The sequence below is a fragment of the Arachis ipaensis genome, chromosome B05 (genome assembly GCF_000816755.2).
Source record: "Arachis ipaensis cultivar K30076 chromosome B05, Araip1.1, whole genome shotgun sequence".
Classification (NCBI taxonomy): domain Eukaryota; kingdom Viridiplantae; phylum Streptophyta; class Magnoliopsida; order Fabales; family Fabaceae; genus Arachis; species Arachis ipaensis.
Window position 1 is genome coordinate 13,103,847 of NC_029789.2, and position 11,175 is coordinate 13,115,021.

An 11,175-nucleotide genomic window follows, 5' to 3' on the forward strand; every position below is an offset into this window, starting at 1 on the left:
AATTAAAAAATTATTTAAAATTTTAGTGAAAATTCAATAACCACTTCAACCCTTAACTCATTTTTGGAACTTTCAAATTCTAAGCGTTTAGGCCACCTGTACGAATCGCAATTAATTAATCGCTTAATTAATTAATTTAATTGTCTAAAACAGGTTTCAAAAATTTAGAATATTAATTAGAAAATTTAAATATCATATTTGGACTTGATAGATTTTTTTAAGTTGAAAAATGTAATTTTCTGTGAAAATTGCGTAAAAATGCATACCAGTAAATTAGCCGGTAGTACCGGCTTAAATTTGTCTAGTACTATGTGAGAGCAGTAAAAACGGTAGAAAAACTTAGGAAAATAATTAAAGTTGAAAATCGAGCGCTAATTTTAAAGGTTTGGCCTAAAATTGGGCCAAACGAATTAAAAATACTGACGGGTTGGACCATGTCCAAGTTGGGCCCAACCCAACATATATATAAGCCAATTAGAGGCCATTTCAGCCACTTCACACTTCATAACTCAACACACACAGTAGTTGGTAGGGTTAGAGAGTTGAGGAAGAACACTATTCACTTTCTCGCTCTTTTGCTCATAACTTGAGTTACGGTGCTCCGATTCGCGAACGTTTTGCGGCCACGCAAAATTTTCGCCGAGCCCGTTAGTTCCATCTAATCAAAGTGGAAAGATTTTTGAAAATTCTTGCCCATTTTTCATCTCTATAAAATTCAAAATTTTAGGTTTGCTTTTTTAGTGATTTTTGTAATTTTTGGTGTTTAGGTACACTTTAACACTTGGTTGCTATTGGATTTTATCCCTAAAACTATTGGGTAAGGTAAGAATATCTTAAACCCTTGTGGATTTATGATTTTGGTAAACCCTAGGATTTAATTATGATGAATTAATTGTGTAAAGCTTGGAATTTATGATTATTGGAGCTTTTGGATTGTGTATGGTGGCTTGATTGAACTTGAAAACTTGTGGAAGCTTAGTTGGGGTCAAATTTTGGTGTTTGGTGCATATTAAGAATCAACTAAAGTATGGTTTTGGTTTTCTCTATGTAATATGTAATATTTCTGGACACTTAGGCTAGTAGACCTGAGAATAGGATTGAATTGGTTATTGATAATTGTGATGTATAACGATTTTAATGATTGTGATGATTTTGGTGAATGATGATATTGATTTATAATGTGGGGTTGGATAATGATGATCATGAGGATTGATAATGAATTATAAGGCTTGTTGATGTTGATAATACTGAGGATAACAAAATGATGTTTTGTGATGTTAATTATTGAAAGTTGAGTTTTATAAGTGGAATTTGGTGTATGGAATGGATGATATTATATGTTGTTAAGTTGTGAAATGATGAGAAGGTATATGAATATAATTTAGGTACATTGGAACTGTTTTGGATGTGGAATAAGTGGTTTTGAATTGAGAGTTTTGGTAAAATTGAGGTTTAAGAGTTTTTGGTAAAAACGGATTTTGGGCCAATCTTGGCAGATCATATCTTGAGCATCGATTTTTGAAATTGATTGAATTTTGTATCAAATTAAAGATAATTTAAAGAGCTTTAAATTGGTATAGATTTCGAGGAAATCGGAATCTTGTAGAAAAAGATATGATCGTTATAAGTTGGTATAAAAAAACTAAATTCTGTGATGTTGCAGAAAATTTTAAGTTTTGGTTTGTGTGCCCATGCACGAACCTATATCTATGAACTGAGGAGAACGGGTGTTATGACTCGTGCGTACGCACGAGGGGTGTGCACGCACACCCTGAGAAAGTTGCAAGTTGTGCGTACGCACAACATCATGCGTACGCACAAGCTGGGAAGAGCATTCTGTTGAGTGCGTTCGCACGTATTCATGCGTACTCACAAGATGAAAAATTTTACTTTGTGTGCGTACGCACACCTCTATGCGTACGCACAAACCCTGCTTTTCAAATTTAAAATTTTGTTTTCAATTGTTTTACCTTCCCGATAAGCTTGCAAACTTCCGTAACGCTTGCTTAAGGTCCCTTAGCTTGTTAATAGATTTTGAAAGATAGATAATACCTTAAGTGAGTTTAACTAGATATTTTCTGGTAAAATATTTAGAAGACGGAGACTTAGGTTTCTGAAGTTTGTGAGTGGACCATTGGAGTACTCTATTGATGATGAGTGTGATGAGATGTGGAAATAAGAAAATTGATAAAGTTTGCGACGAGTCTGGGACTCGAAGATAAATGAGAAAATATTGAATGTTGAAAGTGATCACTGAATGAGAAATGGATATATATTGTATTATACTGAGATTGTTGAGATGCTAGGCGCCTGGCAGGGACGGTAGGTTAATCCCGCCTGTCGAGGTCGCGACAACGGCGTAATGGCGGTGGTTAGTCCCGATTATGTTGAGATGTGAGGTTTGTGGCTGAGTATCCCGCTCGCATCTTTTCGGAATCACAAGAGTATGTCGGACACTATATTCTGGACTATGTGTTGGACACGATATCCCTGGGGTTTCCATTTATATTTGTGACCAAAAGGCGACATTTCCATGGAAAAGTGTCGGGTTGGCAGTTAAACCGACAATGTGATATCACAGCCAATAGCACAGGCATTCATCATGTGCATTTTCTACGTGGTTGCTTGCTTTGTTTACTTGCATACTATGCCTAATTGTATAACATGCTTAATTGGTTCTTGATTTACTTGCTATACATGATAATTACTTGTGCTTTACTTGTACGAATTACTTGTGTTTTCTACTGGGATTGAGGAGGTTCAGTAGGCGGTGGCGATGGGATCGCATGGCGGTTAGGCTAGCAAAGGCTATGGGACAGCGATGTAAATGTTAGATTAGAAATCTCCTAAGTTAGATGTCCTATTTAAGGATTTATTTATCTATTTTATAATCTTGAATATTATGATGATGTGAAGTTCTAGGATTTTCTCTGGCGTCCCGGAATCTTATATCTTACATTACTGGATACTGTTACCATACTGAGAACTTTCGATTCTCATAACCCACCTCGGTGAGTTGCATGACAGTGACAGAGCGGAGGATCCTTATCATCTTTTTTGTTTTAGTACTGTCACTTTTGTATCTATATTTGCCTTAGAGGCTAACTTTGAGAGTAGATATTGTATATGCTGTTTTAACTTTTCGAACTCTGTATGTCTGCATATAGCTAGTCGGCCTAAACTCCGCAAGCTGTGGCTAGTATTTTATGACTATTATACTCATATATCTACATATGCCTTGTTATCTTGTATCTACATCTTGTGCCTTTAGGCTTGTCGTTTCGTGTGAACATTTCGTGCTTTTGAAACTCTGTTTTTGAGCTTATTTCTTCATCGAGCTTCTAGAATTACTATCTCTTTCTATATATATTATTTTATAAGCCTTAGAATTGTCGTGACCTTTAATTATCCTTTACTTTACGGCATGAGATAAGACTTAGGGTAATTAGGGTATTACATTTAGTGGTATCAGAGCGGTACGTCCTCGTGAGCCTGAGGGATGGACCGATTGTGCTTCATTGCATACCCTGTGTCTTTTTCTTTCATGCTATTTAGGTTATCTGCTTGATATATATATATATATATATATATCATGCTTGTTTGTGAGTGCCTTTTTGGGATAATTGAAGCACTAGGCTTTTGATATTGAGACTGATCACCTTGATATCGACTGTTTGGTGTAGACAGGAACCCTAATGGCTACTCGCAGATGAGGTCGTACGCGTACCCTGCAAGCCCAGCATGTTTCGAACAACCAATTTGTGGATTTTGCGACGTATCAACTGTTAGGAGAGGCTCAACATTGGTGGCAAGGGGAATGCCAGTTACTGCATCTTCAGAATGCCGACATTCCTTGGGATGTGTTTCAAATGGCATTTTATAAGAAGAATTTTCCGGAGTCAGTGAGAGAAGCTAAAGAGTTAGAGCTTATGCAGCTGAAGCAAGGCTCGTTATTCGTGGCCGATTACACTAGTCGATTCGAGGAGTTCTGTAGTTTCTCTAGGGTATGTCAAGGTGCTCCGGAGTCCTATGAGAGTTGGAAGTGTATCAAGTATCAAGGAGGCTTGAGGGACAACATTATGATGGCTGTAGCTCCTTTGGCGATTCGGATGTTTTTGGAATTGGTGAATAAAGCCCGAGTGGTTGAAGAGTGCGCTAAAAAGGTGTCATTCGTAAGAGATACTAGAGATGGAAACAACAACCGTGGGCGTGGCAAGTACTTTCAGCCGAGGGGGTCAGAATTTCAAGAGGAGATGACATGTACCTCAAGGTCAAGGCAACATTAGAAGACCCACTTTTGATCAGTACCACCAGGAAAGAGGAAGAGGTAACCAGGGTAAGACTTCTCCGGATTTAACTTATGATCGTTGTGGGCGTTTTCATCCATATGACTCGTGCAAGCTGGGTATAGGTGGTTGCTTCAATTGCAGATTTCCTGGTCACTTGGCAAGGGATTGGACTCATGGGAAGAACCCAAATGCGGGTTGGAATCAATACCAAGGACGAGTGTTTGCTGTGAACGCCAATAATACTGCCAACGGAGACCCTTTGATGAGAGGTAAATGTTTATTTGGTGATAAAATATTGGTTGCATTGTATGATACTGGGGCTTCGTATTCTTTCATTGCATTTGATAAGGTTGAAGAACTAGGGTTGAAAATGTCAGAATTAGCTTTTGATTTGCATGTACATACCCCATATCAGACAGTTGTGACTAAATCAGGTTGTAGGAAAGTATCTTACAAGATTGAGGACAGAGAATTTGTTCATGATTTAATCTGTTTGCCAATGGTTGGGTTGGAGATGATTTTGGGGTTTGATTGGTTGTCAAAGAACCTGGTATTGTTGGATTGCTTTGAGCGATCAATTCGGTTAATGCCAGAAGGAGAAGGAGGAGTAGTGGTAGCTAAGGGTTATTATCTGAAATCTGTGTTGGTAAATTATAGTGGAAAAGAGTATCCGAGTTATATGCTTTTGGCTGCGAATGCGTTAGGTGATGAACATGAGTTAGATCAAATTCTGGTAGTTAGAGACTTTTCTGAAATATTTCCTGAAGATATTCCCAAATTTCTACCTCAAAGGAAAATTGAATTTGCTATTGACTTGGTGCGGAGAGCCGAACCAGTGTCGATTGCGCCGTACCGAATGGCTCCGATAGAGCTGGCGGAACTAAAGACTTAGTTGGAAGGACTTCTAAACAAGAGGTCCATTGAATGAGTATGTCTCCATGGGGAGTGCCAGTTTTATTGGTAAAGAAAAAATATGGGGAAATGCAACTTTGCAATGATTACCGACAGTTGAACAAAGTGACTGTGAAGAACAAGTATCTGTTGCCGAGGATAGATGACTTAATAGATCAGTTGCAAGGAGTTGGGGTGTTTTTAAAAATTGATTTAAGATCCAGTTACCATTAGATAAGGGTGAAGGAGGATGATATTCCGAAAACTGCGTTTAGGACACGCTATGGACATTACGAGTTTGCGGTGATGTCCTTTGGGTTGACGAATGCACCTGCTGTGCTCATGGATTACATGAACAAAGTATTTTATCCCTTTTTGGACAAATTCGTGGTGGTATTCATAGATGACATCTTAGTTTACTCAAAGACAGTGGAAGAACATGAAGATCACTTGAGGATTGTGTTGCAAATCCTGAAAGAGCGTAAATTGTATGCGAAATTATCTAAGTGTAAATTTTGGAAGGAAGAGGTGAAGTTCTTAGGTCACGTAGTGAGTAAGGGTGGAATAGCGGTGGATCCTTCTAAAGTGGAGGCAATGATAGAATGGGAGAGGCTGATTACGGTAACAAAGGTTAGGAGTTTCTTGGGATTGGCCGGATATTACCGAAGATTCATAAAGGGATTTTCTCAAATTGCTTTACCGATAACTAAGTTAACCCGGAAGGAGAGACCATTTGTGTGGACGACAGAGTGTGAGGAGAGCTTTCAAGCTTTGAAGGAGAAATTAACCTCGTGCCTGTTTGAATTTTGTGGAACCGTACGAGCCATTTGAAGTGTACTGTGATGCTTCGTTAAAGGGTTTGGGTTGCGTGTTGATGCAACACCGAAACGTAGTGACTTACGCATCGCGTCAGCTGAGACCTCATGAGATGAATTACCCAACTCATGACCTAGAATTGGCGGCAGTTATGTTTGCATTAATGATTTGGAGGCACTACTTGTACAGAGGTTTAGAGTCTTTTCTGATCACAAGAGTTTTAAGTACATCTTTGATCAGAAAGAGCTCAATATGCATCAAAGGAGGTGGATGAAGCTACTAAAATATTATTATTTTGAACTAAGTTATCACCCCGAAAAGGCAAACGTTGTGGTGGATGCATTGAGTTGAAAGTCGTTAATGATCACTTAGATGAAGATCAAAGAGGAGGAGTTAGTGGACAAGTTTGCAGACCTCAAGTTGGATATTGAGAAAGTTGCCAGAATAGCTTGTTTGAATCAGTTGCAAATTTCAAGTACGTTTTTTTAAGTCAGAAATTCAGGGGGCTCAGCAAAATGAGCAAGAACTTCAAAGATTGTTCCAACCGATTGGTAAGGAAAGGCATGGAGAGTTTACTAAGGACAATGAAGGGTTATGGAGGTATAAGAGGAGGATTTGCGTGTCGGATGTTAGAACTTTGAGACAAGAGTTGTTGTCAGAAGCCCATAGCAGCGGATTCTCCATTTATCCAGGTAGTACGAAGATGTATCATGATTTGAAGAAGATGTTCTAGTGGCATGAGATGAAGAGTGATGTAGCTACACTTGTGTCTAACTGTCTGACGTGTCAGAAGGTGAAGATAGAGTACTAGAGACCGTCAGGAATGTTATAGCCACTTGAGATTTCTCAGTGGAAGTGGGAAGGAATTGCAATAAATTTTGTGTCCGGTTTATCGAGGACTAGGTCGGAATTTGATGTGGTTTAGGTGATCGTGGATCACTTAACCAAGTCCGCTCACTTCCTGCCTATCCGAGTGAACTACTCCTTGGAGGACTTGGCAAGGTTGTACATCAAGGAGATTGTAAGGTTGCACGGGGTGCCATCGAGCATAGTGTCGAACCATGATCCCCGATTCACATCAAAGTTTTGGAGAGCTTTCCAAAGAGCTTTCGGTACGAGACTATGTCTCGACACAGCGTAAAAGGACAATTCAGACATTGAAAGATATGCTAAGGGCGTGTGTATTGGATCAATCGGGAAATTGGGACTGTTACATGCCATTGGTGGAATTTGTGTACAACAACAGCTTTCATGCGAGCATCGGAATGGCTCCGTATGAGGCCTTGTATGGACAGAAGTGCCAATCTCCACTGTCTTGGTATGAAGCCGGTGAAGTAAGTGTGTTGGGGCTGGATTTGGTAGCAGAGACCACTGAGAAGATCAAACAAATTAGGGCCAGAATCTTGACTGTACTGAGCCAACAGAAGAGTTATGCAGATCAGAGAAGGAAACTGTTGGAATTTGAAGTGTGTGAGCACGTATTTCTGAGGGTTACTCCGACAATTGGAATTGGAAGGGCGATTAAAACTAAGAAGTTGAGTCCGAGATTCATTGGGCCTTTTGAGGTCTTGAGGCGAGTCGGGCCAGTGGCATATCAAGTAGCTTTTCCGTCGTGTTTGTTTAACTTACATGACGTATTTCATGTGTCACAACTCTGTAAGTACACGTCGGATGCGACTCCTGTGTTAGAGCCTGAGTCGGTTGAGTTGAAGGAGAACCTGACTTTTCAAGTAACACTGGTGCGGATTGACGACACTAGTGTGAAGAAGTTGCTTGGAAAGAAAGTTCTGTTGGTTAAGGTAGCTTGGAAGAGAGCAGGAGTGGAAGAGCATACTTGCGAATTGGAGTCTGAGATGCGGAAGGATTATCCCAAGTTATTCGCAGGTAATCACTAAATTTTGGGGACAAAATTTTTTATTTGGTAGGGAGAATGTAAGAACCACAATTAATTAACTGCTTAATTAATTAATTTAATTTCCCAAAATAGGTTCCAAAAATTTAGAATATTAATTAGTAAATTTAAATATGATATTTGGACTTAGTAGATTTTTCTGTGAAAATTTGCGTAAAAACGCGTACCAGTAAATTAGCCGGTAATACTGGCTTAAATCTGTCTGGTACTGTGTGAGAATAATAAAAATTGTAGAAAAACTTAGGAGAATAATTAAAGTTGAAAATCGAGCGCTAATTTTAAAAGTTTGGCCCAAAATTGGGCCAAACAGGTTAAAAACGCTAACGGGTTAGACCGGGCCCAAGTTTGGCCCAAGCCCAACATATATATAAGCCAATTAAAGGCCATTTCAGCCACTTCACACTTCATAACTCAACACACACAGCAGCTGGTAGGGTTAGAGATCCGAGGAAGAACACTATTCACTTCCTCACTCTTTTGCTTGTAACTTGAGCTACGGTGCTCCGATTTGTAAACGGTTTACAGCCACGTAAAACTCTCGCTGAGTCCGTTAGTTTCAACTAACCAAAGTGGTAAGATTTTTGAAAATCCTTACCCAGTTTTTATCTCTATGAAATTCAAAATTTTAGGTTTGGTTTTTTAGTGATTTTTGTAATTTTGGGTGTTTAGGTACACTCTAGCACTTGGTTGCTATTAGGTTTAGCCTACAAAATTATTGGGTAAGGTAAGGATATCTTAAACCCTTATAGATTTATGACTTTGGTAAACTCTAGATATTAATTATGATGAATTAATTGTGTATAGCTTGGAGATTATGATTATTGGAGCTTTTGGATTGTGTATGGTGGCTTGATTGAACTTGAAAACTTGTGGAAGCTTGGTTGGGGTCAAATTTTGGTTTTTGATGCATATTGGAAATTGGCTAAGGTATGATTTCAGTTTTCTCTATGTAATATGTAATCTTTCTGGACACTTAGGCTAGGAGACCTTAGGATAGGGTTGAATTGGTTGTTGATAATTGTGATGTATAATGATTTATGATGGTAAAATGATGTTTTGTGATGTTAATTATTGAAAGTTGAGTTTTATAAGTGGAATTTGGTGTATGGAATGGATGATATTATATGTTGTTAAGTTGTGGAATGATGAGAAGGTATATGAATATAATTAGGTACATTGGGACTGTTTTGGATGTGGAATAAGTGGTTTTGAATTGAGAGTTTTGGTAAAATTGAAGTTTAAGGGTTTTTGGTAAAAACGGATTTTGGGCCAACTTTGGCAGATTACATCTTGAGTCTCGATTTTTGAAATTGATTGGATTTTATATCAAATCAAAGATAATTTAAATAGCTTTAAAACATTATAAATTTCATGGAAATCGAAATCTTGTAGAAAAAGATATGATTGTTGGAAGTTGGTATCAAAACTCTAAATTCTGTGATGTTACAGAAAGTTGTAAGTTCTGGTTTGTGTGCTCACGCACACACCTGTGCCTACGCACCGAGCAAAACGGGTGTTATGACTCGTACGTATGCACGAGGGGTGTGTGCACGCACACCCTGAGAAAGTTGCAAGTTGTGCGTACGCACAACATCATGCGTACACACAAGCTGGGAAGAACATTCTGTTGAGTGCATCCGCACGTATTCATGCGTGCTCACAAGATGAAAAATTTTACTTTATGTGCGTATGGACACCTCTATGCATACGCACAAGCCTTACTTTTCAAATTAAAAACTTTGTTTTCAATTGTTTCACATTTCCGGTAAACTTACAAACTTTCATAACGCTTGCTTAAGGTCCCTTAACTTGTTTTTAGGCTTTGAAATATAGAGAATACCTTAAGTGAATTTAACTAGATATTTTCTGGTAAAAAGTTTAGAAAATGAAGACTTAGATTTCTGAAGTTTGTGAGTGGACCATTGGAGTACTCTACTGATGATGAGTGTGATGAGCTGCGGAAATAAAAAAATTGATAAAGTTTGTGATGAGTCTGGGACTCGAAGATAAATGAGAAAATATTGAATGTTGAAAGTGATCATTGAATGAGATATGGATATATATTGTATTATACTGAGATTGTTGAGATACTATGTACCTGGCAGGGATGGTAGGTTAATCCCGCCTGTCGAGGTCGCGGCGACGGCGTAAGGGCAGTGGTTAGTCCCGCTTACGTTGAGATGTGAGGTCTGTGACTGAGTATCCCACTTGTATCCTTTCGGAATCACAAGAGTATGCCGGGCACTATATCCCTGGACCGTGTTCCGGGCACGATATCCCTGGGGTTCCCATTTATATTCGTGACCGAAAGGCGACATTCTCATGGGAATGTGTCGGGTTAGCAGTTGAACCGACAATGTGATATCACAGCCAATAGCACAAGTATTCATCATGTGCATTTTCTACGTGGTTGCTTGCTTTGTTTACTTGCATACTATACCTAAATGTATAACATGTTTAATTGCTTCTTGATTTACTTGCTATACATGATAATTACTTGTGCTTTACTTGTGTTTTCTACTGGGATTGAGGAGGTTTGGTAGGTGGTGGCGATGGGATCGCATGGCAGTTAGGCTGGCGAAGGCTGTAGGACAACGATGTAAATGTTAGATTAGAAATCCCCTAAGTCAGATGACCTGTTTAAGGTTTTATTTCTCTGTTTTATAAGCTTGAATATTATGATGATGTGAAGTTCTAGGATTGCCTCTGGCGTACCGGAATCTTATATCTTACATTACTGGGCACTGTTACCATACTAGAACCTCTAGTTCTCATACCATATTCTGTTGTTATTTTTCAGATATAGGTCGTAACCCACCTCGGTGAGTTGTGTAATGGTGACAGAGCAGAGGATTCTTATCATCTTTTGGACTTCTTTTAAATATTTTATTTTAGTACTCTCACTTTTGTATCTATATTTACCTTAGAGGTTAACTTTGAGAGAGATATTGTATATGCTGTTTTAACTTTTCGAACTCGTTATGTCTGTATATAGCTAGTCGGCCTAAATTTTGCAGGCTACGGCTAGTATTTTATGACTATTATACTCATATATCTACATATGCCTTGTTATCTTGTATCTACATCTTGTGTCTTTAGGCTTGTAGTTTCGTGTGAACGTTTCGCGCTTTTGAAACTCTGTTTTTTAGCTTATTTTTTCATAGGGCTTCTAGAATTACTACCTCTTTCTATATATATATATTATTGTATAAGCCTTAGAATTTTCGTGACCTTTAATTATCTTTTACTTTACGGCATGAGATAAGG

The 11,175-nt window shown here is 38.5% G+C and overlaps 2 protein-coding genes across 2 annotated transcripts in view; both read left to right on the plus strand.

Moving 5' to 3' along the window:
- Window positions 1-1,154, plus strand: part of LOC107642973 (molybdenum cofactor sulfurase-like) — a 3,722-nt gene extending 2,568 nt beyond the window's left edge. Inside the window, exon 2 of the mRNA XM_016346499.2 lies at window positions 768-1,154. The gene's annotated coding sequence lies outside the window, so the exon portion shown is untranslated. The remainder of the gene's footprint in view (window positions 1-767) is intronic.
- LOC107640178 lies at window positions 3,870-5,181 on the plus strand. The gene is made up of 3 exons (XM_016343729.1): window positions 3,870-4,216; window positions 4,431-4,814; window positions 4,947-5,181. The coding sequence occupies exons 1-3, from the start codon at window positions 3,870-3,872 to the stop codon at window positions 5,179-5,181; spliced, it is 966 nt and encodes a 321-aa protein (XP_016199215.1).

What these genes read in the sequence shown, in the direction of transcription:
- LOC107640178 (XM_016343729.1), top strand. Translation starts at nt 3,870, where the DNA reads ATGGCATTTTATAAGAAGAATTTTCCGGAGTCAGTGAGAGAAGCTAAA. An exon ending in AACAACCGTGGGCGTGGCAA is followed by an intron (nt 4,217 to 4,430) that starts GTACTTTCAGCC and finishes CTTCAATTGCAG; the next exon opens with ATTTCCTGGTCACTTGGCAA. An exon ending in GGGTTGGAGATGATTTTGGG is followed by an intron (nt 4,815 to 4,946) that starts GTTTGATTGGTT and finishes GGTAAATTATAG; the next exon opens with TGGAAAAGAGTATCCGAGTT.